Raw genomic sequence first — 25,000 nt, forward strand, 5'->3', positions numbered from 1 at the left:
GAACCGCACCTTCACAATCATTGAAGCTAAGTTCGAGGTGTTTGAGACCCACGATTGGGTGTGGTGGTTTTGAAGAGAATCTCATTCCTATCCTGCCCAGTTTCAGCACACAAATGCTGCTTAAGGTCACAGTTACGGTCAACTGCACCAACTACCATGTGATGTGAGTTTCTGAAATTAGAGAGAGAACATTTGGGTGTCTGCACCGAGATGTCCTCCTTATCACCCCTGTTTGTCTTTGCTGCAGCGTTGAGGGACTGGGAATGGCTTTCGAGAAAATGACATCGATCAGGAGGCAGGAGATAGCCAACGTTCTGGTGGGGCACCTGAAGGCAGCTGCTGCCCAATTCAGCACGCCAGGTAGACCTTCCAGAACACGCCTTTCCGGCATCTCCTTGATGTCGGGACGGCGTGTGTTGCTAGTTTTGTTTCAGCTGACGGCTCAGGGTTGTTGTGTGTCAGATGCAGAGCAGTGTACCGATGTAGGCTGACCTTCCTCCACCCTTGCCTTTTAATTCAGGTTGCAGACAGAATACTGAAAGCGATGCTAAATGGCTTGACATCAACTTGGGTCAATTCTCCTCGCTGGCCAGTTATTCAGACCTCAAGGCCTTGAACATCAGTGTGGTAATAAAAAATACTTTGTTTTTTCTATTTGTCATATTTCTGTCTTCAGGTAGCTTTTATCCTAAGTTGGGCAGGCAGCAAAGCACCAGCTGTCAGGCGTAATGTCTGTTGGCGTTGTGTTTTTGCTTTGTTCACCTTAGTTGGCAGCTCTGGAATCCCTGTCACCTGATCAGAAAGCAGAGCTGCTGTTGGATCGGTCCACCCATGCTCTAGAAAATGTGACGGTGGTGCAGGAGGTGTTGACCAGCATCCTGAAATCCCCAGATAAGAATCAGCTTGAGAACTTCTTTCAAACATTTGTTGAAGTGAGCAAGGAGGTGAGTCGCGTTATTTTGTTTGTTTGTTTGTTTGTTTTGTTTATGAAGTGATTAGCCTACATGAGCGGAAATGAAATGTTTTAAAACAAGCTGGCCATGTTTTGTTTTTGTTTGTTGCCATTGTGGTAAAATTCCTGTCCTCTTCCCCTCCTCCTCTTACCCTCACCCCACCTTCAGGAAAATATAACCTACATCGCAAACGTGGCTGTCCGAGAGACAATGCTGAATCTGACCTTGACGGCTCTGGCTCCCAAACTTCCCCTGTTTGAAACAAGTGACTATGCGCTGTGGTTCCAAATCAATCTGGTGGTCCTGCTGGCCAGCTTCAATCCTTCAGTGCTGGAGGTCATCCCTGTCAACATCACCTGTGATTCTTACCAAGCAATGTAAGCAAACTGGCCCACTTGGCTTCACCACCTTATTTGTTCCATTGAAATACAAAGTAGGCAATGTGCACTGTTGTTTGTTTCAACAGGCTGAAAGGCATGGAGGCGGCTTTGGCAGATCTTCCACCCCAAGTTGGAGAACAGCTCAAGCTGAGTGTAGACAAACTTCAAAAGTCACCACCAGAAGGTATGGTCTATGTAATACTACTGGAAGAAATAAGCAATGCATTGTCGGTTGGCAGAGCCAAACAGTTGCGACGAAAAGTGTTTGAACGTAATTGATATGAAAGTGCCCTCCCGTTGACCGATATCTCTTATGTCTTGGCTACTCTTCAGGCTGCACGCCTCCTACCACTCCCCCCAGCGTGTCCCCTACCGCAGTTGTAAGTACTTAATTTTTTGCCGTTCTGTTTGAGTTGGGAAAAGCCGTTGCTAATTGCTATCTCTTTTCTTCTTGCTTTACCTTCCATCTCACCAGTGTGAAGAAACATTAGTCGATGGTAAGTCCGAATAAACATTGCTATCCTGGGTTTTGAGACTAAAATGAATAATTTGTTCATTTTCAATTTGCTATAAAATTGCGAGATGGCTATAAAGATCTTCATCTGATCATTTTTTGCTCTTTCTTTGCAGAAAAGACGCTATGTGCAGGTGTTAACAGGTGAGTTTCATTGTGGTGTCTTGCATTGCGGTAGGCTTTGAGATAGGGGTGTAAATGGAAATCATGCTTTTGTGTCTTGCAGTGTACAACTTCAGCCGTCAGGCAGTGTCTCTGCTCCCTTGTGCAACTTTAGCCTTTCTGAATATGCCTGCTCTTCAGTAAGTCTTTCGCGAACCGTGCACCCATTTGCCAACCTTTGCAAAGAGTCCTGTTTTTGCAATGCCACAAATCTGTCCTCTCCCTCCAAAGGTTGCATCCTCTCTGTCCTCTGACAACCTCAACAAACTGCTGACTTGCAAGGCGGCAACCGTCATGAGCAACAGCACAGAGACATGGAAGCTTTTGTTCCAGAAAGTTGCTGGAGTTTTGGAGAATGCGCTGTCCGCGTACTCCAGCCAGGTAGGTGCAGCCCTGCTTTTGTCCAGACGGAAGTCAAGCGCTGCTGTGGAGCTCTGTGTTGACATTTGTGCCTTTGCTTCCCCAGAACCTCAGCAACGGTTTGCCTGTATCCAGCGTTCTCGATGCCATCGGAGAGGTGACCATCAGCAACTTCAGCGCTTCAGAGCTGACAAATGCCAGCTTCATTGCAGCCTGGTTCCAGGTGCGGCTGACCCCGTTCTTGCCATCTGTCTCTGTGGAATTTCTGTCCTGCCTGAGTACCAAGAACTTCAGCTGCGATTCCTACCAAGCCGTGTAAGTAACCTCAGTGTTGTGCAATTCCTGAAGTGCTGATTCAGAGAGTGAGGTCTGGCAATTTATTATGGCCGTTGTTCTTTCTCGATTTAGGGTGCTGGCTCTCAGCCATCAAGCATCCTTCATGGAGGCGGAGACCAAACAGGACGTCTTCCGTGCTTTCATCCAACCCTTCCTCTCCAGGGATGACCTGACAGGTACTTTTTAGGCCCGTCACTGTCTCAATTTTTCATCCGTCTTGCCGTAGTTCTCAAAGCATCCTTCGGTGTCTCAGCTTGTGACAAATATTGCAGCTTGCTAATCATTTGTACGGTGCTTCTGTTGAATCCCAACAATGTTCCATGTTCTGTGCAGATGCTGCTTGTCTGGCTAAAATGACCAGCAGCGCTGAATGGCTTGAGAAGAACTTTGGCCAGTTCTCCGGCTATGCTGCCGTGGAGTATTTACAAAGACTGAATGCAAATTTCTCCAGTGTGCGTAACTGATATCTTTCTCCTGCCGTGCTTCTTCTTTATTATTCTTCTTCCGTTTTTGACTTGAGAGGGGCTTCACCTGTCATAACATCTGCTTTCCATCTCGTTCTTTAGTTTGAATCGCTGTCACTGCTGAACCCTACCCAAGTAGCTGAGCTCACACTGAGCTCTGGAGCGCTGAACAGCACAGATAAGATCGGTGCTGTGTTCGACAGGCTGGAGAAAGGCAACTCTTTTGTGAACGTGGAAGAGTTTCTGATGGAACTAAACGCAGCTTCAGAGGCAAGTCGATCTGTCGAAATGTGTAGCTGAGGTGGTGTGAAAGATCTGGAGAGAAAGGCCGGGAATATGGGGCTTTTCCTCGCTGTACCGTTCACGCTCTTGTTGTTGTGTCTCTGCAGATTCTTCAAATCAGCCCTACTGTGAGCGACGTGATGATGAACCGCACCTTCACAATCATTGAAGCTAAGTTCGAGGTGTTTGAGACCCACGATTGGGTGGTGTGGTTTGAAGAGAATCTCTTTCCTATCCTGCCCAGTTTCAGCACACAAATGCTGCTTAAGGTCACAGTTACGGTCAACTGCACCAACTACCATGTGATGTGAGTTTCTGAAATTAGAGAGAGAACATTTGGGTGTCTGCACCGAGATGTCCTCCTTATCACCCCTGTTTATCTTTGCTGCAGCGTTGAGGGACTGGGAATGGCTTTCGAGAAAATGACATCGATCAGGAGGCAGGAGATAGCCAACGTTCTGGTGGGGCACCTGAAGGCAGCTGCTGCCCAATTCAGCACGCCAGGTAGACCTTCCAGAACACGCCTTTCCGGCATCTCCTTGATGTCGGGACGGCGTGTGTTGCTAGTTTTGTTTCAGCTGACGGCTCAGGGTTGTTGTGTGTCAGATGCAGAGCAGTGTACCGATGTAGGCTGACCTTCCTCCACCCTTGCCTTTTAAATTCAGGTTGCAGACAGAATACTGAAAGCGATGCTAAATGGCTTGACATCAACTTGGGTCAATTCTCCTCGCTGGCCAGTTATTCAGACCTCAAGGCCTTGAACATCAGTGTGGTAATAAAAAATACTTTGTTTTTTCTATTTGTCATATTTCTGTCTTCAGGTAGCTTTTATCCTAAGTTGGGCAGGCAGCAAAGCACCAGCTGTCAGGCGTAATGTCTGTTGGCGTTGTGTTTTTGCTTTGTTCACCTTAGTTGGCAGCTCTGGAATCCCTGTCACCTGATCAGAAAGCAGAGCTGCTGTTGGATCGGTCCACCCATGCTCTAGAAAATGTGACGGTGGTGCAGGAGGTCTTGACCAGCATCCTGAAATCCCCAGAAAAGAATCAGCTTGAGAACTTCTTTCAAACATTTGTTGAAGTGAGCAAGGAGGTGAGTCGCGTTATTTTGTTTGTTTGTTTGTTTGTTTTGTTTATGAAGTGATTAGCCTACATGAGCGGAAATGAAATGTTTTAAAACAAGCTGGCCATGTTTTGTTTTTGTTTGTTGCCATTGTGGTAAAATTCCTGTCCTCTTCCCCTCCTCCTCTTACCCTCACCCCACCTTCAGGAAAATATAACCTACATCGCAAACGTGGCTGTCCGAGAGACAATGCTGAATCTGACCTTGACTGCTCTGGCTCCCAAACTTCCCCTGTTTGAAACAAGTGACTATGCGCTGTGGTTCCAAATCAATCTGGTGGTCCTGCTGGCCAGCTTCAATCCTTCAGTGCTGGAGGTCATCCCTGTCAACATCACCTGTGATTCTTACCAAGCAATGTAAGCAAACTGGCCCACTTGGCTTCACCACCTTATTTGTTCCATTGAAATACAAAGTAGGCAATGTGCACTGTTGTTTGTTTCAACAGGCTGAAAGGCATGGAGGCGGCTTTGGCAGATCTTCCACCCCAAGTTGGAGAACAGCTCAAGCTGAGTGTAGACAAACTTCAAAAGTCACCACCAGAAGGTATGGTCTATGTAATACTACTGGAAGAAATAAGCAATGCATTGTCGGTTGGCAGAGCCAAACAGTTGCGACGAAAAGTGTTTGAACGTAATTGATATGAAAGTGCCCTCCCATTGACCATTATTTCTTATATCTTGGCTTTTCTTCAGACTGCATGACTCCACTCCCTACAGCTCCACCCACAGCTTCCCCCACCTTGCCCCCCACAGCTTCTCCCACAGCTTTCTCTACCACTTCCCCCACCATGCCCCACATTTCTCCCCCCAACACGTCCCACAATCCTCCCCCCACCATGCTCCCCACTGCTCCCCCCACAGCTAACCCTACCACTTCTCTTACCACACCCCACACTGCTCCTCCCACAGCTAACCCTACCGCCTCCCCCTCCATGCCCCACATTTCTCCCCCCACCAAGCCCCACACTGCTCCTCCCACAGCTAACCCTACCGCTTCCCTCACCACACGCCACACTGCTCCTCCCACAGCTAACCCTAGCGCTTCCCCCACCACACCCTACATTTCTCCCCCCACCACGCCCCACACTGCTCCCCCCCCAGCTAACCTTACCACTCCCCTCACCACACCCCACAGTGCTCCCCCCACAGCTAACCCTACTGCTTCCCTCACCACAACCCACAATGCTTCCCTCACAGCTAACCCTACCACTTCCGTCACCACACCCCACAATGCTCCCCCCACAGCTAACCCTACCGCTTCCCTCACCACACCCCACACTGCTCTCCTCACCTCTTCCCCCACAGCTCCCCCAACACCTCCCCACACCGCTCCCCACACTGCTCCTCCCACAGCTAACCCTACCACTTCCCCCACCACGCCCCACACATCACCACCCACCACGTCCCAAACTTCTCCCCCCACCATGTCCCAAACTGCTCCCCCCACAGCTAACCCTACCGCTTCCTTCACCACACCCCACATTGCTCCTCCCACAGCTAACCCTTCCACTTCTTCCACCATGCCCTACATTTCTCTGCCAACCACGCCCCAAACTTCTACCCCCACCACGCCCCACACTGCTCTCCCCACAGCTAACCCTACCGCTCCCCTTACCACACCCCATAGTGCTCCCCCCACAGCTATCCCTACCGCTTCCCTCTCCACACCCCACACTGCTCTCCCCACAGCTAACCCTACCGCTCCCCTTACCACACCCCATAGTGCTCCCCCCACAGCTATACCTACCGCTTCCCTCACCACACCCCACACTGCTCTCCTCACCTCCTCCCCCACAGCTGCCCCAACAGCTCCCCACACCGCTCCCCACACTGCTCCCCCCACAGCTAACCCTACCACTTCCCCCACCACGCCCTACACATCTCCGCCCACCACGCCCCAAACTTCTCCCCCCACCACGCCCCACACTGCTCCCCCCACAGCTAACCCTACCGCTTCCCTCACCACACCCCACACTGCTCCCCCCACAGCTAACCCTACTGCTTCCCTCACCATGCCCTACATTTCTCTGCCCACCACGCCCCAAACTTCTACCCCCACCACGCCCCACACTGCTCTCCCCACAGCTAACCCTACCGCTCCCCTTACCACACCCCATAGTGCTCCCCCCACAGCTTTCCCTACCGCTTCCCTCTCCACACCCCACACTGCTCTCCCCACAGCTAACCCTACCGCTCCCCTTACCACACCCCATAGTGCTCCCCCCACAGCTATACCTACCGCTTCCCTCACCACACCCCACACTGCTCTCCTCACCTCCTCCCCCACAGCTGCCCCAACAGCTCCCCACACCGCTCCCCACACTGCTCCCCCCACAGCTAACCCTACCACTTCCCCCCCACGCCCTACACATCTCCGCCCACCACGCCCCAAACTTCTCCCCTCACCACGCCCCACACTGCTCCCCCCACAGCTAACCCTACCGCTTCTCTCACCACACCCCACACTGCTCCCCCCACAGCTAACCCTACTGCTTCCCTCACCATGCCCTACATTTCTCTGCCCACCACGCCCCAAACTTCTACCCCCACCACACCCCACACTGCTCCCCCCACAGCTAACCCTACCGCTCCCCTTACCACACCCCACAGTGCTCCCCCCACAGCTATCCCTACCGCTTCCCTCACCACACCCCACAATGCTCTCCCCACAGCTAACCCTACCGCTTCCCTCACCACACCCCACACTGCTCTCCTCACCTCTTCCCCCACAGCTCCCCCAACAGCTCCCCACACCGCTCCCCACACTGCTCTCCCCACAGCTAACCCTACCGCTTCCCTCACCACACCCCACACTGCTCCTGCCACAGCTAACCCTACCACTTCCCCCACCACGCCCAACACATCTCCGCCCACCACGCCCCAAACTTCTCCCCCCACCACGCCCCCCACTGCTCCCCCCACAGCTAACCCTACTGCTTCCCTCCCCACACCCCACACTGCTCCCCCCACAGCTAACCCTACTGCTTCCCTCCCCACACCCCACACTGCTCCTCCCACAGCTAACCCTACTGCTTCTCCTACCACGCCCTACACTTCTCCCCCCACCACACCCCACAGTTCTCCCCCCCCAGCTAACCCTACCACTTCCCTTACCACACCCCACACTGCTCCCCCCACCACGCCCCACACCTCTCTTCCCACCTCTTCCCCCACAACTGCCCCAACAGCTCTCCCCTCCACTCCCCCAACATCCAACCCTACCGCTCTCCCCACAGCTCCCCCCACCACTCCCCACACCACACCCCCTACTGTTTACCACACCACTCCTCCTACTGTGTCCCCTAACACTGTTGTAAGTATCTAATTTTTTGCATTTCTGTTTGAGTTTTAAAAAGTCAAGGAAACTCTGTTCCTAATTATTTTCTCTTCTTGCTTTACCTTCCATCTCACTAGTGTGAAGAAACATTAGTCGATGGTAAGTCCGAATAAACATTGCTATCCTGGGTTTTGAGACTAAAATGAATAATTTGTTCATTTTCAATTTGCTATAAAATTGCGAGATGGCTATAAAGATCTTCATCTGATCATTTTTTGCTCTTTCTTTGCAGAAAAGACGCTATGTGCAGGTGTTAACAGGTGAGTTTCATTGTGGTGTCTTGCATTGCGGTAGGCTTTGAGATAGGGGTGTAAATGGAAATCATGCTTTTGTGTCTTGCAGTGTACAACTTCAGCCGTCAGGCAGTGTCTCTGCTCCCTTGTGCAACTTTAGCCTTTCTGAATATGCCTGCTCTTCAGTAAGTCTTTCGCGAACCGTGCACCCATTTGCCAACCTTTGCAAAGAGTCCTGTTTTTGCAATGCCACAAATCTGTCCTCTCCCTCCACAGGTTGCATCTTCTCTGTCCTCTGACAACCTCAACAAACTGCTGACTTGCAAGGCGGCAACCGTCATGAGCAACAGCACAGAGACATGGAAGCTTCTGTTCCAGAAAGTTGCTGGAGTTTTGGAGAATGCGCTGTCCGCGTACTCCAGCCAGGTAGGTGGAGCCCTGCTTTTGCCCAGACGGAAGTCAATCGCTGCTGTGGAGCTCTGTGTTGACATTTGTGCCTTTGCTTCCCCAGAACCTCAGCAACAGTTTGCCTGTATCCAGCGTTCTCGATGCCATCGGAGAGGTGACCATCAGCAACTTCAGCGCTTCAGAGCTGACAAATGCCAGCTTCATTGCAGCCTGGTTCCAGGTGCGGCTGACACCGTTCTTGCCATCTGTCTCTGTGGAATTTCTGTCCTGCCTGAGTACCAAGAACTTCAGCTGCGATTCCTACCAAGCCGTGTAAGTAACCTCAGTGTTGTGCAATTCCTGAAGTGCTGATTCAGAAAGTGAGGTCTGGCAATTTATTATGGCCGTTGTTCTTTCTCGATTTAGGGTGCTGGCTCTCAGCCATCAAGCATCCTTCATGGAGGCGGTGACCAAACAGGACGTCTTCCGTGCTTTCATCCAACCCTTCCTCTCCAGAGATGACCTGACAGGTACTTTTTAGGCCCGTCACTGTCTCAATTTTTCATCCGTCTTGCCGTAGTTCTCAAAGCATCCTTCGGTGTCTCAGCTTGTGACAAATATTGCAGCTTGCTAATCATTTGTACGGTGCTTCTGTTGAATCCCAACAATGTTCCATGTTCTGTGCAGATGCTGCTTGTCTCGCTAAAATGACCAGCAGCGCTGAATGGCTTGAGAAGAACTTTGGCCAGTTCTCCGGCTATGCTGCCGTGGAGTATTTACAAAGACTGAATGCAAATTTCTCCAGTGTGCGTAACTGATATCTTTCTCCTGCCGTGCTTCTTCTTTTTTATTCTTCTTCCGTTTTTGACTTGAGAGGGGCTTCACCTGTCATAACATCTGCTTTCCATCTCGTTCTTTAGTTTGAATCGCTGTCACTGCTGAACCCTACCCAAGTAGCTGAGCTCACACTGAGCTCTGGAGCGCTGAACAGCACAGATAAGATCGGTGCTGTGTTCGACAGGCTGGAGAAAGGCAACTCTTTTGTGAACGTGGAAGAGTTTCTGATGGAACTAAACGCAGCTTCAGAGGCAAGTCGATCTGTCGAAATGTGTAGCTGAGGTGGTGTGAAAGATCTGGAGAGAAAGGCCGGGAATATGGGGCTTTTCCTCGCTGTGCCGTTCACGCTCTTGTTGTTGTGTCTCTGCAGATTCTTCAAATCAGCCCTACTGTGAGCGACGTGATGATGAACCGCACCTTCACAATCATTGAAGCTAAGTTCGAGGTGTTTGAGACCCACGATTGGGTGGTGTGGTTTGAAGAGAATCTCATTCCTATCCTGCCCAGTTTCAGCACACAAATGCTGCTTAAGGTCACAGTTACGGTCAACTGCACCAACTACCATGTGATGTGAGTGAGATTTTTCATTTTTGTACCTTTTTTAAATTTAAATGAAAAATTGCTCTTTACGTTTTTTTTTAATAATTTATTTTAATTGTATTTATCAATTGTAGATTTTTGAATCCTATTTATATTTTGTATGTGTGGCTTATTTAAATTGTTAAATGATGTTTTTAATGTTAGTATTTGCAGAATGTTAATTTCATGTCCTTTACAGTGTTAAAGGTCTCAGTATGGCTTATACACAAATGCCTGTGCAAAGAAGAAAGGAAATCGCTGCAAGTCTAGTAGTTTACCTTAAGCAAACTGTGGACCATATCAATCGGCCAAGTATTTCCACTTGTATTATTAAAAATATATATGTCAAGATCTCTGCTTACATAAATAATAATGTTAACAATTGAGTTGTTATCCTAAGTCACACTGTGAAAAATTCTCTAAAGTGGGCAATGAAACTGTATCTACAATTTGCAGCCTGCAAACAGGGCATCACAAATGATTCTGAGTGGCTGGACATGAACCTTGGTCAGTTCTTCACCTATGTGCCTTATTCTGACCTGGCAGAATTCAACATCTCTATGGTAAAGCTTAAATCGTGTTCATCCTAATGGTCTTGGATCCAGTCAACACAGACAGGCTAACAGTGTCTCCTTCACTGTGCAGGAAGCTGTGTTTGGCTCTCTAACTGATGAACAGAAGGTGGAACGAATCCTGATCCCAGGTCTGCTGGAGGATGAAACCTCTGTCAGAGAACTCTTTGCATCTGTTGTAAACTCTCAAAACCATTTGGTGGACTTTTTTAACACATTAAAGAACATGACTGCGCAGGTGGGAATTACTTTTTTTGTTGTTGAATTTAGTTTCAAGAGTTCACACTTAGCTGATGATTGATTATAAAGCAAACCCGGGAAAGAGCCCTGAGCTCATAAGATCCTCGAGCCCAGGGCTCCCCCCATTGCAGGGCGAGAGGGGAGATCTGAGCTCAGGTAGATCTCAAAAACTCCCCTGCTGTAGTAGCTAATGAACAGAGAGGGATTGCTCTTAAGATATAACTACTTACTAGGAACACATCTATGATGCGATTTGGATTAGTCAATTGACTTAAGTTGTGTGTTTTTGGATGGTGGGAAACCCATGTAAACACCGGGAGAACTGCTGTGAGGCGACAGTGCTAACCACTGGGCCACCGTGCCACCTGTCTAAGGCAGGAGGAGGAGTAGGGGTGGAAGGGGGGGATTCTTCAAAACGAAGATGGCTGAGATATAGAACTTAGGGTATTTAGAGTGACTAAGGAATCGTTTGATTGGTGAATCATGAATTGGCTAATGCATGATCAGATGTGTTCAATCATATGCATGTGCTCCTCGCAAAATGAGTAAACCACACTTAATTTTTTTTATGTTTCAACAAATTTTTTTTTTGTACTTTTCTTTTTTTCAGAGTACTGTGTTAAGTGTCAACACTACAGTGAGCAGCATCATACTGAACATGACACTGGTGGCCCTGGAGAACAGATTCCAATTCTTCGATTCACAGACGTTTGCGCTGTGGTTCCAGACATACCTTCGCATTTTCCTCCCTGGGATCGGCCCAGACACCCTCTCAGTCATCCCCTTGACCATCAGCTGCAAGTCTTACACAGAAATGTGAGCACTACCTCACTTGCCAAAATGTCTGTGTCTATGAAGAATTCTTTCCAAACAGAAAGTCTTCAGGTTGCTTTGTATAGTAGCCACCTTTAATAGTAATAGAAGTAGTGGAAATTTATTCTCATTGTATCATTTGCATATACAACGAAGTTTAAAAGTACCAACCACTCAAAGTGCTGCAGCCATACATCCATTCGGACAATTCTTAATAAAGTACTAATTAGTATATATTACAAATATCTAAAAAATAAATATAAAAAAAACAATGACTGTCTATGCATCTCATAAAGGCCTTGTTTTTTGATTACTGAGAGTAGTTGGATGAGTCTGTTTGTCCTGGCTCTGATTGTCCTGTATCTCCCCATAGTAACAATTTAAACAGATCGTGTCCAGGGTGTGCTGTGTCCTTGAGGATGCTTTGGGCTTTCTTAATACAGTGTGAAGTGTGTTCCAGTGTTGGAAGAGGGCAGTGGACAATCTTCTGTGCCCTGTTTATGAGCCTCTAGAACACTTTCCTCTGAGCCACTGTGCAGCTGGTGAACCATACGCCAACACAGTAGGTTAAGATGCTCTCTATGGAGCACCAATAGAAGCATTTTTTTACAGAGCGGGGCATATGCGGAGATCAAAAGCTTGTCCAGAGTGTTAGCTCCTGTGGTAGCACATTCAGCATGCTGGTGAAAACCAGGGAGTGCTGCTCTCAGGTCAACAAGATTAAAATCCCATGCTACTATGAGCACAGCATCAGGATGCATGCTCTGCCATTTACTAGTACTCCCGTGTAAAAGTCCAATAGCCAAGCAAGCATTAGTGGAACGTACACAGCGGTGATTGCAACTGCTGTGAACTCCCTAGGAAGATATATGTGTCTGCATTGAATAGTAACATACTCCAGGTCCATGGAGCAGTGTCTGTCTACAGTCACTGTATTTGTACACTAGTTATTATTAATGTACACACAGAGCCCCCCTCCTCTGCTGTTAACGGAATTCTCTGTCCTGTCCTGACACTGTGCTGTATAGCCTGCTAGCCCAATAGCCGAATCCGAAATAGATGGTTAAAGCCAAGACTTCATGATTAGCAGTAAGCAACTGCTTCTCACCGCGTTGTTGGTAGCAATCTGTAGCCTCCAATACCAATTCTTTGCAGCTCACTCCGGCTGAAGATGGTATTCACTGCACAGAAAGTGCACGAAATAGAACAAAACACATGCACACAGGCCAAATGAAGCACTGAATGGTAGAGCTCTGAGCTGCAGCAACTGTGTGTGCTGCCATGTTGGATCTTCTCAAAACAGTTTACAATGAAAGAATAACGCTAGTACTGTCTATTGTAATGACTCTCCTGATTTATTATATAATATTTATATTTATTTATATATTATTATAAGCCTTTTAGAGATTATTTTCATCTTATATATCAATATATTTTAATGCTGTTTGGAGTGACACGGGGAAACAAAACCAGACCTATAGTCAAGTGAGTTAGTGAAGCATGTCTCTGGATGATTAAAGTCCTCCAGAACTACACATAATATCACTGTATGTGCTTATTTGATCGAGTGTGTCTGGTTTGTGCAGAGATTGAGGGTGCTTTCACATCTGTGGGTCGGTTCATTTGGTCAGGACCAAGGCCAACAAATGATTCATTGTAGCATTTTCTGCCATTTTGGGTCCTCTTCACACCACACTGATCGCTTTGGTCCGAACCAGTTAAAAAGAACCAAAATGCAGTCGTGTGACAAAATCCAGATCATTCATTGGCCAGATGTTATTGAACGTATTTCCTAAGCTGCTTTTCGATTGGTCAGAATTAACATGTGGGAAAATGCCAATGGAACTCCCGCCAGTAAACAAACCAGCTGACCCTAAATGTTGCTTTTACTACGGAGGGATGACTGCGCTGGCTGATTGTATTCCTGCTCATAGTATACTAGATAGTTTGTAAACATCACTTTAGACGAGCTGTACATTTGGAGAATGAAGCGCAGCTGCGGCTGGAAAACTGTGTTTTAAGTGCATTGCTATCGGCGAAGGCGTTAGCAGGAGGCGTGAATTAATTTAGCTAAACTTCGACATGGTCATCTTCTGCAAATACTGCCAACGATCCATGAGGTAATGTTTTTCCCCCTCTCTCTCTCTCTCTCTCTCTCTCTCTCTCTCTCTCTCTCTCTCTCTCTCTCTCTTTCTCTCTCTCTCTCTCTCTCTCTCTCTGTCTCTCTCTCTCTCTCTCTCTCTCTCTTTCTCTCTCTCTCTCTCTCTCTCTCTCTCTCTCTCTCTCTCTCTCTGTTTAAAACTGTTGGTAAAGCGCTGTCACCAAGTATTTTTCCTCCAAACTCTTTAAGGTGGGACAGCACATCAGACTACGGCAGCTGGATTAGTCCAAAAAGGTGCAGCACTTGTTGTGGTTGGGCCTGTTTTAGTTCGGATCATGTTCTCACCACACATGAACCGCTCCAGGGTTTGTTTGAAAGGGTACCGAGGCCACCTCTTCAAGTAGGTCTCGGTCTGCTTTTGTGGTCTGCTTTTGGTGCACTCGAGTGCGATTCAACCCAACTAAATAAGCAGGTGTGAAAGCACCCTGAGTTTTTCCACAGCAGAGTCTGACGACGTTTCTCAGCATTTTACTCAATTTCTTAAACAAACACAATCATGCCTTCTTTCTTCTGTGTGTGTAGTGTGAAAGGCTGTGACGATGTTTTCAGCAACCTCACACCGAAACAGACTAACGATGTCTACAGATTCACAATGCACTATCTGACCCGTAAGTCCAGCCCAGGTATTGAGTGTGTGTGTGTGTGTGTGTGTGTGTGTGTTTGTGTGTTTTTTTGTTTGTTTGTTTGTTTGTTTGTTTGTTTGTAAGTATGTGTGAGCTTGTATGTGTGTATACTTTTTATTACTTGCATTGTGGGGGCCAAACGTCCCCACAAGTATAACAGTACCAGTCATTTTTTAACCTTTTTGGTCACCATGAAAGCGGCTCATAGATTACCCTAAATGAAGTGTTCTGAAGATGTAAAACTGCAGATGGTTTCCTGTGAGTGTTGGGTTTAGGACTAGTGTTGGGTAGGGGGAGAGGATATACAGTTTGAACAGTAGAAACACCATTATTTTGTGTGTTTTGTGTAGCAGTGCAGTTTTTAAGAGTCTTGTGTCTCTCTGTTTTCAGGAAACTCCTGTGTTCAGGGCACAAGCAATAGCTCAGACTGGCTGATGAAGAGTTTCGGGCAGTTCAGCATAAGGGCCAACTTCAGTGACCTGATCAGCCTGAACAAAGACTTTAATGGGGTGAGCGGAGGGACGACACCTGAGTGCTGTTACTCCTGTCTCCGTCCCTGTGTGCTGTTACTCCTGTCTCTGTCTTTCACACACATTTTTTCCTACATTTCATGAGTTCAGAAGTTTAGAAAGTTTTACATGCATACAGTTGAAGTCAAAATTATTAGGAGCATTTTCTTGGTCCAATAAACATCACTTGGGAAATATTACATATATGCAATAGACATATGTTTTACTTCTGTTCTTCTCTAACTCTTACTTAGCAACTTATTTTAATATGTTTTTATTGTAATTATTTTATTCTTATAGGTTTATACACAGTTAAAGTCAGAATTATTAGCCCCCCTGTTTATTATTTACCCAGTTTCTGTTTAACAGAGAGCAGATTTCCCCAACACATCTCTAATCATAATAGTGTTAATAACTCATCTCTAATAACTGATTTATTTTCTCTTTGTCATGATGACAGTAAATAATATTAGACTAGATATTCTTCAAGACACTAGTATTCAGCTTAAAGTGACATTTAAAGGCTTCACTAGGGTAATTAGGGTAACTAGGCAGGTTTGGGTAATTAGGCAAGTTATTGTATAACGATGGTTTGTTCTGTAACTATTGAAAACAAATATAGCTTAAAGGGGCTAATAATATTGAGCTTAAAATGGTGTTTAAAACATTAAAAACTGCTTTTATTCTAGCTGAAATAAAAGAAATAAGACTTTCTCCAGAATAAATAATATTATCTGACATACTGTGAACATTTCCTGAATCTGTTCAACATCATCTGGGAAATAATTAAAGAAGAAAGAGAAAAAGACATGTAAAGACATCACATCGGACTTTTGAAATGATTTTGCACTCAGTGACATTGTAGTGGCTGAGGCAGCAGCTTGCATGTATATATTGTGTTTAGTGAGTGTTGCTGGAGGTGTGTGTGTGTGTGTGTTTGTGTGCAGGTTGAAGCCGCAGCGCTCCTGACTCCATCTCAGCTGGCTCAGCTTTGCTCTGACCCCTCGGGCCTCAGCGGGCCGCAGGACGTTCAGACTGTGATGAGTGCAGTCGACACACAGCAGCTCTCAGGCTTTTTCGATCTTCTTTCTCCAAATATCTCGGTGCGTAGTGTTCATTTCTCTGCTGCTGTGTGTGTGTGTGTGTGTGTGCATCTGCTGAGACTGATGTCCTGGTGTGTATGCCCTGTGCAGCTGAAGCAGGCGTTCCTGCAGGCGGTGTTGAACAGACAGGATCTGTGGTCTTCAGCGCTCAGTGATACAGAGGTGTCGTTGTGGATCACGGTTCGACTGCACCCTCTGCTGTCCACTCTGAGCACTGCAGACGTCTCGCCGTATTTCACCATCATCGCTTCTCGAGGCTGTGATGTCAGACAGACGGCGTAAGACACAGCGACACGTTACATGTGGTGAACTGTTTATATGTTCACAGATGGGTTACTCACCTGTGTGTGTGTGTGTGTGTGTGTGTGTGTGTGTATGTGTGTGTGTGTGTGTGTGTTTGTAAAACAGTGTGACTGTGCTGAGTTCTGTGAGAACAGCTCTAGATGGAAACACACAGCGTGAGATTTACAACAGCATCCAACAGTTACTCGCAGGTAAAACACACACTCAATGACTCAATGACAAACACACACACAGTCAATCTGTGACATGGTCCCTCTCTCTCTCTCTCTCACACACACACACACACACACACACACACACAACACACACACACACACACACACACACACACACACACACTCATTAATGTAAACCCTTAACACCATTGTTTCTCACTGTCGCTTTATCTTCACCTCATCTTCAACCCTTAACTGTCAGACCTGATGTATGCATGTGACTTATACTGTAGTTTGTCCAGATGAATATCTTTTAAAACACGGTGACCGTCGCTGTTTGATATGATTGTGTGGAGGAAATAAAGTATTCAGAGCTTTCAGTGGCGTTCTGGGAAATTTCTCTTCATATTATGAGCAGAATTTCCTCCAACATTAGCAGAACGCTCCTCTTAGAGTTGGTCTTGTTTTCAGATGATTAGCACTGAGACATTATTTACATCTCCCTCATGGTTTTCTTCATCTTTCAGGATGTTCATGAAGCATTTCAGAGTAACATTCCCATAATGCTTTGCAGAACTAAATATTTTCTTCAGGTACTCCCACAGTATTATTTCTAGCTTCCAGATTCTCACATTTATCATCCAACCGCATCACCTCAGCAGAAAGAAAATCCCCTTTCTCTTGAGTCACGGTGATCGTCCGAGCAGCTCCTTAGAGATTCTCCTTAATTGTATTTTTCATGGTCACATGGGTCTGTACTCCGTGGCCTTGGTATCAGACAACTCCGCTTTCACAGCTCACTTTTAATTGCTGAACGATTGTCACCCAGTACAGTCTGCAACTCGGAGTGTGATATCTCTGCAATGTTATTGCGTAGAGAAGACAAACGGTCAGATTTAATAGCTGCGTTGTCATCAAGGAGCTCGGTTTGTGCCTGTAAACTGTCTGAGGACAGAGAAGACACAGGTACATGACATTTATATCCATGGGTTTAGCAGAATTTTATCCAAAGTGACTTAGACTTGTGAACACACCCTGAGCAGTGGGCTACCCGGTAGAGCGATGGGGTTCTGTGCCTTATTCTCTCTCCCCACCACAATCTCTGCTGGTGCCAAGACTCAAACATTCAACCATTGGATACCAAGTCCAACTATTGGATACCAAGTCCTAACCATTACGCTACATCTGCCCCCAAGACAGATGTGTGACAGATTACTCTTCATGTTTCAGCACAACCGATGCTATTTCTGATGGAAATGAGATAAACAACAGCGTGATAGAAACGAAATAAACAAAAGATTGAGATCTAGTCAGACATTGCAGGAACAATTGACCAAAACACCGCTTACTCCAGAGCTCCTCAAACCAGAAGTCGGACATTTTATTTTCGAGCCTACACATATCCAAGCAAAAAGGTTCGGTTTAGAGAGCATTCAGACATGCGTTGTGTTGTGTTGTGTGTTTCTTACAGATCCTCCTCTGCGCTGTTACGCCGGCGGCAGCTACTTCCAGTTCCTTCAGTCCTCCTTCCTGCAGTTCGGTCTCCCAGACCTGAGCAGGGTTCTGTCCCTGATCCCGCAGGCCAGCCGGCCACAGGTAAGGCCACGGTCTACCTTAAACTCCTTAAGTTCTTTATCATTCTTCGCTTGAGGCCATAAAGACATTGGAGAAGGCTGAGTGATGGTATACTGTGTTTGAACACGGTGACATGGCAGCGCTGGGACAGTCAGACTGTAAGATGATGATGATGATGGTGATGATGATGATGATGATGATGATGATGGTGATGATGAATTTTTTATTTAATGCCATGTCAGCAACAAAGACTATTTTCATGGCAAGACCGTTTCATTAATAAATATACAGTTGAGAACAACTACAAATGAATGCATGAATTAAGTAAGATTCAGACTGTAAGAGACTCCAAAGCACAACTACAGTCTCATACAAAGCAGATTTCTGACCGCCACATGGCTTTATATTTGCCACACACAGACAGTGAATGGAGAAATGCTTAGAACTTTATCAGACGTGGCACGATGTAGTTGTGCTTATTGTCCAGTTTCGGACCCTGAGTCTTTAAAAACATCTGTTACTCTGCTGCTCCATCAGGGCTTCATTTGTGCTGGAACAAGCCAGATCCGGCACCTCTGAAATCTGATCTGGCACCTCATTTTACTGATCCACCACCTCACGCGCTCCAGCACCCCCCTCTTCACTTTCTTCCATGACTCCCCAATCCTCTTCACTTTCGGTCATTTACACTGTGCTCCATCCTCCATTATTCATGAGGCATTCATTGAAGGTCCAGTGAAATTAAAATACCGTTTTTTAGATGTTAGTATCCGTATGTTAGTCTTCAAGGATGTCTGTAAGCTAGTCTGGGTCAAACATTTGCGTTTAGTTTAGTCCAAAGCGTGCAGTTTGTCTGTTCGCTTAAATGGATCAAGGCTTTTTTTCCCGCTTCACCTCATATTTCAGTTTGTCATCAAATATTCTGACCAATTAAATGCTCTCTAGTGTCTGACACGCCCCGCCCCCTTCAAGATGCTTCTCATTGGCTGTTCATTCGATGTCACTGGCAGAGCGGTGATCAAACAAAAGGCTATTGGCTGTTATTTTAAAAGGGGAAGAGCTACTCTGTTTCTTCGTGTTTCACTTGAGATTGTCAAACATGGAATAAAAAATGCAGATTTCACAGCAGCACACGGGCGCTTATAAGCGTCCATCTTTACACAGGCACAGAAACCTGACCCTGAAGTGGCATACATATGCTCTTTACACTGAACTCCGAGCAGACACGGACCCGCTTTAGGTCCACTGTGTAGAGATGCTTTTAGTGTTGTTGTGCTGGCTGTTTTCCACCTGCCTGACTCTGGACCGTATGGATACAAAGAACATCAAATAAGTCCACTGATTGCGTAATCGTCACGGACCAATGGCAGCTCAAAGGTGTTTAGGAGACCAAACCAACGCCCCCTAAAAGTTCACTTTGGGGAGCTGATATCACCTGCCGAAACAAGTTCAAAACAAACTTTGATAGTGGGAATTTGTTTGATGTATACCAGGGCCTGTAACGCAGCATCGCACCCATCTTCTTCTTCTTCTTCTTGTTCTTCTTCTTCTTCTGTGTACACTCCTCATTCTCTGTGTTCCTGCAGGTTCTGAGCTCCATCTCTCCATCAGAGCTCAGTCAGTTCCTGAATGCTCCCCAAGCTGTCGGGAACACATTGGAGCTCTGCCAACTGCTCAGCGTGTACAACCAGACAGCAGTGTATCTGCAGACGGTGGGTGTAGAGCTGAGGTTCCACACACCTCACCTTCCTTTACTCTTAAACTTTATATATATATGGATAAACACACACATTTACTGAGTGTCATGACTGAGGGTTAGAAAACAGCGGTCAGATAGCTGCGTTGTAAAGCCACACACACACACACACACACACACACACACACACACACACACACACACACACACACACACACACACACACACACACACACACTGTCTGCTCATTTAGAAATCATGTCAGGACAATCTCCTGATATCATGGATCAAGTAGCAGTAAACTCAGTCCATAAAGCGTCATGTGTGATTTCTTTCATTTCTGTAACCCTAACCCAAAAGGAAATAGTTGCATCTGAAAGAGCAGCACACATGCTAATGCGTTACAAACATGCAGAAACACACATGCATTTGCTGCAAATGTCATCCATCCAGGTCTGTTCAGCACTCCACCTCTACATTTGCACTGAACAGATTGGCTTTGTAAAATCAGATGTAATGTCCAGGCAGAAGTCATGCAGGCCTCCTCTATTGTGTGGATATTGCAGTAGCGCTGCTCTCCAGTGTACTGATGATGGGGTTGGGGGGTTTAGAAAAAGTGCTCCGCTCTTGCGTTAATCGCTGTGTCCCGCGCAGGCGCCGCTGGGCTCGCAGGCTTTGGCCCGTCAGGTGTTGTCCTGTGTGTGGCCTCAAGTTCTGCAACTGGACCTCCCGTCTGAGGTGGACAAGTGGTTCGACCTGCGACTGCTGCGATACCTGCCATCGCTCACCTTACAGCTCATCAGCTCCGCCGAGCTCCAGAGCGCCTCCTGCCTGTCATACAGAAAACTGTAAGAGCTTACAACACACACAAACACACGCCTCCACGGACATACACACTACTCCCCACACTCACACACACAAATATACACACAAACACACACCTCCATGCGCATACAACCCCAACCCTGTTCAATAATAATGGATTTACTGCATTTATTATTTAAATTATAGTAATTATTATTCATGCGTTTTTATTCTTATCTAAAGCTAACTGACTAGAACGACTGTGCTTAAATCTGTGTGTGTGTGTGTGTGTGTGTGTGTGTGTGTGTGTGTGTGTGTGTGTGTGTGTGTGTGTGTGTGTGTGTGTGTGTGTGTGCGTGTGTGTGCGTGTGCTTGTGTGTGTGTACATGTGTGTACATGTGTGTAGAATTTCAGTACTTGGAAGCAACTACAACTACTCTGAGACTAACTTCAGCCCTGAAGATGTTTACAGCTCCATCAAGGAGTATCTCAGTAATGGTAAGACTATGCACACTGTATAGGTTTATGTGTACGAGGTGTGTGTTTGAATGTTGATAATGTGTGTGTGTGTGTGTGTGCAGGTGGCTCTCCGCGGTGTTATAACGCAGCCGATCCTCAGCTCAACTCCACAGACTGGTTTGTCAGCTACATCGGAGTCTTCATCAGCTACGTCAGTCTGGTCGATCTCAACTCCTTTGTGTCATCTGACCAGGTAAAGCACACACACACACACACACACACACACACAAACGAGGGCTGTTTTTCCAGTGGCTGTACTTCTGTGTTGTTCTGCAGATCCGTGTGTTCTTAAAGGACCCAGGGAACCTCCAGCTGCTCAACAGCACCGCGGGTATTCAGTATAACGTAGCGGAGTATTACATCACACAGCTCTACATCCTGGACCAGAACTTCAACCCCACCAGGTGCAGCGAACACACACATACAGACACACACCCACACACACAGTCATACACCATTACAGCTGTCGTCCCCTGGTGTGGATACTGAACCTGCAGAGCTTGGTGGATTACTGATGAATTCTACACTGATTCCAACATGCATTACATAATTAGTAGTCAGTACTATAATCTCTTAGATTACAGATGTATGGGGATGTAATCTGAGTACTGATAGATTACTTGTGTGCTAGCTCTGATTTGACATCATGTATATTGCTGCAGGATAATCCTGAGCTTTTTTACAGACAGAAACATGTTAAACATTTAAACATATAGAGAGAAAATCTCAGAAAAGCTGTGAATGTTAAACAGCTCACAGCCATTGTGGGATTATCATGTAATCCAGTACTCCATAAAAGAACTGTCATCAGTTTGCTCTAATTACTATAGTGGATTTCAGGAATCTGATTAGCTAATCCAGATTATTTATTCTCCATCACTGCACACATCTGTAAACTGTAGTCATTTTAATTATGGCTATAGCCCACTGCTGTGAAAGCTAATAGTGTTAAAGTCTCTCTTACACCCACACACACACACACACACACACACACGAGGATGACTAAAGCTGTGTCTGTGTGTGTGTAAAGTGTGCCGCCGCAGTTCCTCTGTGGAATCCCTGCCGTGGCGTTTGAGCCTCTCGGAGAAGCAGAGAGTTTGCGTCTCATCCAAAGCATCAACATGTACTGCAACGGCACCCAGAACCCTCAGGTAAAGCAGTCCATTCAATCAGTCACTCCATCTGCCTGTTCCATCCCTCATTTCACCTGTAGTGACAGACCAGAATCACAAAACTATATCTCCAGAACCAGAACTGTTGACCAACATCGGTAGAACCATGAGTACAGACATATATCTATAGAACATGACTATAGAGCTATATCTATAGAACATGACTATAACATGCCTTTATGTACAGCATGGTAAAATCAATGTCAATGTTGTGGGTTCGATTTCCAGGAAAAGCAAGAAATGAAAATCGTGTACATTCAGTGCAGCAAACAGTCCTACAAAAACATAATCCAGACGCAGATATTATTTATAAAAGTGAGCATAGCAAAGTAATGTGTAGCATATCATACCACAAAGGCCTTCATACAGTGGACTACAGTAAAATGAATCAATATTTGGGAATAGTTAATGCAAACCTTTTACACCACAGACTGAACGATATGAAGCGCTGCTTAGTAATTAACTGAATTAAATTACAATGATTTAATTGTGTGCTGTGCAGCATGGTGGCACAGTGGGTAGTACAATCGCCTCATAGCGAGAAGGTCACTGGTTTGAGTCCCAACTGGGTCAGTGTGTGTTTCTGTGTGGAGTTTGCATGTTCTCCCCGTGTTGGTGTGGGTTTCCTCCGGGTGCTCCGGTTTCCCCCACAGTCCAAACACATGTGCTATAGGGGAATTGAACTAAACTGGCCGTAGTGTATGAGTGTGTGTGTGTGAATAAGTGTGTTTTCCAGTACTGGGTTGCAGCTGGAAGGGCATCTGCTGCGTAAAACATGTGCTGGATAAGTTGGTGGTTCATTCCGCTGTGGCGACCTCTGATAATTAAAGGGTCAAAGCCAAAAAGAAAATGAATGAATAACTGTGTGCTTAACTGTAATCCATTACAAATCTAATTCTAATATTCTTTCAGACATTGTCAGGATAAATATGTCCTGATGCAGTTTTACTTCTTGAGTTCTTGTATTGTTTTATTACCATTTCTCAAACTGTAGTGAATAAACTGATGAGAATCAGAAAGCACTTCATGTCCACTTCATTGTCAGTTAAAATGTCAGACAGATAAAAGAGAGTGTTTTCTACAGGTGGTTTGTCGAGCCCACTCACCTGTGTGAGGCACACTCAGATTTGGTGTATTTTATGTCTAGAAATAGTGTTGTTGTTGTTTGGTTTGACTGTATATACTGTGATGAAAGTCAATGCAAACATCCATCATCGTCTGCCCAGATCACGGCTACCCTGGCCGATAATCTGCCCTCGCTGTCCACCAACACCATCGAGCTGCTGGGCAATCAGAGTGTGGGGCTGACGGAGGGGCAGATCAATGCAGCGCCACCTGCCATCTTCAAGAGCTCTCTGGCCACGCTGAGCACCGTGGATGGCTGGAGCCAGGGTCAGGCCGACGCCATCGTGGAGACGCTCATACAGGCCAACTATGTGGTGAGTGTGACAACAAACAACCAGAGCTAACAGAAAACTAGGTCAACAGCATGCTTCAGATACACAGACTTGATTTATTGAGGATGATCATAAAATGGGTAAAATAACATTTCTATTAAATTAAATAAAGTGGAGTCAGGAGTTGTTCATTTTTAATTAAAATGTGTGTATATATACAGTTAAAGTCAGAATTATTCACCCCCTGTTTATTTTTTCCTCATTTCTGTCTAACAGAGAGCAGATTTCTCCAGCACATCTCTAATCATAATAGTTTTAATAATCTCTAATAACTGATGTCTTTTCTCTTTGTCATGATGACAGTAAATAATATTAGACTAGATATTCTTCAAGACACTAGTATTCAGCTTAAAGTGACATGTAAAGGCTTAACTAGGGTAATTAGGGTAAAGTTAGGGTAATTAGGCAAGTCATTGTATAACAGTGGTTTGTTCTGGAGACAATCCAACACTAATATTGCTGAAGGGGGCTAATAATATTGACCTTAAAATGGCTTTAAAACCATTAAAAACTGCTGTTATACTAGCTGAAATAAAACAAATAAAGCCTGTTTCACACCGCGAGTGAGCAGAGCATGAGCTGAGCATCAGCAGCGAGTGAGCTGTGTCAGCAGAGCATGTTTTTTCAGTGTCCATGTTAACAGATTGGAGCTTTCATACAGCACGCAGCAGCAGCACGTCAGTGCGAGGCGTGAGCGTCGCTGAAGCAGCAGTGCCGCGATAGTTTCGGCGCTGGGTCTATTTTTAAAGTGACAGTGCATTGATAATGACCAAAACACATTGAATGACAGTAAAAAGTAGCACTTTTACCCAATAAATGCGGTAATAATATCCACTGATTTATATATAGTCAATCACATGAACTTAAATAAATAAAAACGGCAACAAACATTTATTTAGGCCTGAAATATTTATTTACGGGAGTTTAAGTCCATAGTGAAGTGTATTGTGGGTAGTGTAGTTCGACACGCATGCTGGATGATGTGAGCTCGCTGTGCAGCTGAAGCAGAGGAAGAAAGCTTTATTCGGCTGTTTTATGTTCACTCTAGTTATTCCACCCAGGAGCTGTTTGCTCTGTGAACCTGACAACACGTAAATAAATAAAAGAAGCGCATGCACTGATTACTATATTCGTCTCATCCTTTGCACGAGCTGTCACTCTGCCGCTGGACATTACTGAAGCGGAGAAAGTAACACTAGTCTGATCATGTATTAATATCATTATAACTATATTGTATAAATATTATTATAACTAGGCCTAAAACAACCTGACAATCACAAACCAAATGACATGACATCACAGGCGATTGTCTTCTGAGCCCACCAGACATGAATGACCCACCTCGTAGAGCTTGAG

At 45.9% G+C, this 25,000-nt stretch overlaps 1 protein-coding gene across 4 annotated transcripts in view; it reads left to right on the forward strand.

The window, feature by feature from the left end:
* The first annotated feature begins 74 nt into the window (after positions 1-74).
* The window catches only part of LOC130220162 (mucin-2-like), a 30,972-nt gene continuing 6,046 nt past the window's right edge, over positions 75-25,000 (forward strand). For 2 of the 4 annotated variants that reach the window (XM_056452541.1, XM_056452542.1), the window contains exons 1-27: positions 6,972-7,882; positions 7,984-8,005; positions 8,139-8,166; positions 8,249-8,324; positions 8,416-8,565; positions 8,651-8,859; positions 8,953-9,056; positions 9,214-9,332; positions 9,447-9,614; positions 9,734-9,933; positions 10,142-10,254; positions 10,399-10,505; positions 10,588-10,752; positions 11,365-11,570; positions 14,251-14,351; positions 14,742-14,860; positions 15,808-15,963; positions 16,054-16,241; positions 16,372-16,457; positions 17,893-18,017; positions 19,583-19,708; positions 20,347-20,540; positions 20,903-20,994; positions 21,078-21,208; positions 21,292-21,419; positions 22,046-22,166; positions 23,414-23,626. In XM_056452541.1, the coding sequence (XP_056308516.1) occupies positions 7,073-7,882; positions 7,984-8,005; positions 8,139-8,166; positions 8,249-8,324; positions 8,416-8,565; positions 8,651-8,859; positions 8,953-9,056; positions 9,214-9,332; positions 9,447-9,614; positions 9,734-9,933; positions 10,142-10,254; positions 10,399-10,505; positions 10,588-10,752; positions 11,365-11,570; positions 14,251-14,351; positions 14,742-14,860; positions 15,808-15,963; positions 16,054-16,241; positions 16,372-16,457; positions 17,893-18,017; positions 19,583-19,708; positions 20,347-20,540; positions 20,903-20,994; positions 21,078-21,208; positions 21,292-21,419; positions 22,046-22,166; positions 23,414-23,626 (4,257 nt within the window). In that variant the 5' untranslated portion in view covers positions 6,972-7,072. Of the gene's footprint in view, positions 164-247; positions 361-520; positions 628-767; positions 945-1,121; positions 1,331-1,419; positions 1,518-1,666; positions 1,714-1,808; positions 1,831-1,963; positions 1,992-2,073; positions 2,150-2,240; positions 2,391-2,475; positions 2,685-2,777; positions 2,882-3,038; positions 3,158-3,271; positions 3,440-3,558; positions 3,759-3,842; positions 3,956-4,116; positions 4,224-4,363; positions 4,541-4,717; positions 4,927-5,015; positions 5,114-5,262; positions 7,883-7,983; positions 8,006-8,138; positions 8,167-8,248; positions 8,325-8,415; positions 8,566-8,650; positions 8,860-8,952; positions 9,057-9,213; positions 9,333-9,446; positions 9,615-9,733; positions 9,934-10,141; positions 10,255-10,398; positions 10,506-10,587; positions 10,753-11,364; positions 11,571-14,250; positions 14,352-14,741; positions 14,861-15,807; positions 15,964-16,053; positions 16,242-16,371; positions 16,458-17,892; positions 18,018-19,582; positions 19,709-20,346; positions 20,541-20,902; positions 20,995-21,077; positions 21,209-21,291; positions 21,420-22,045; positions 22,167-23,413; positions 23,627-25,000 lie in introns of those variants that run through there. The other 2 variants (XM_056452543.1, XM_056452544.1) reach the window with 2 other exon arrangements.

The sequence above is a fragment of the Danio aesculapii genome, unplaced genomic scaffold, assembly GCF_903798145.1.
Source record: "Danio aesculapii unplaced genomic scaffold, fDanAes4.1, whole genome shotgun sequence".
NCBI classification, from domain to species: domain Eukaryota; kingdom Metazoa; phylum Chordata; class Actinopteri; order Cypriniformes; family Danionidae; genus Danio; species Danio aesculapii.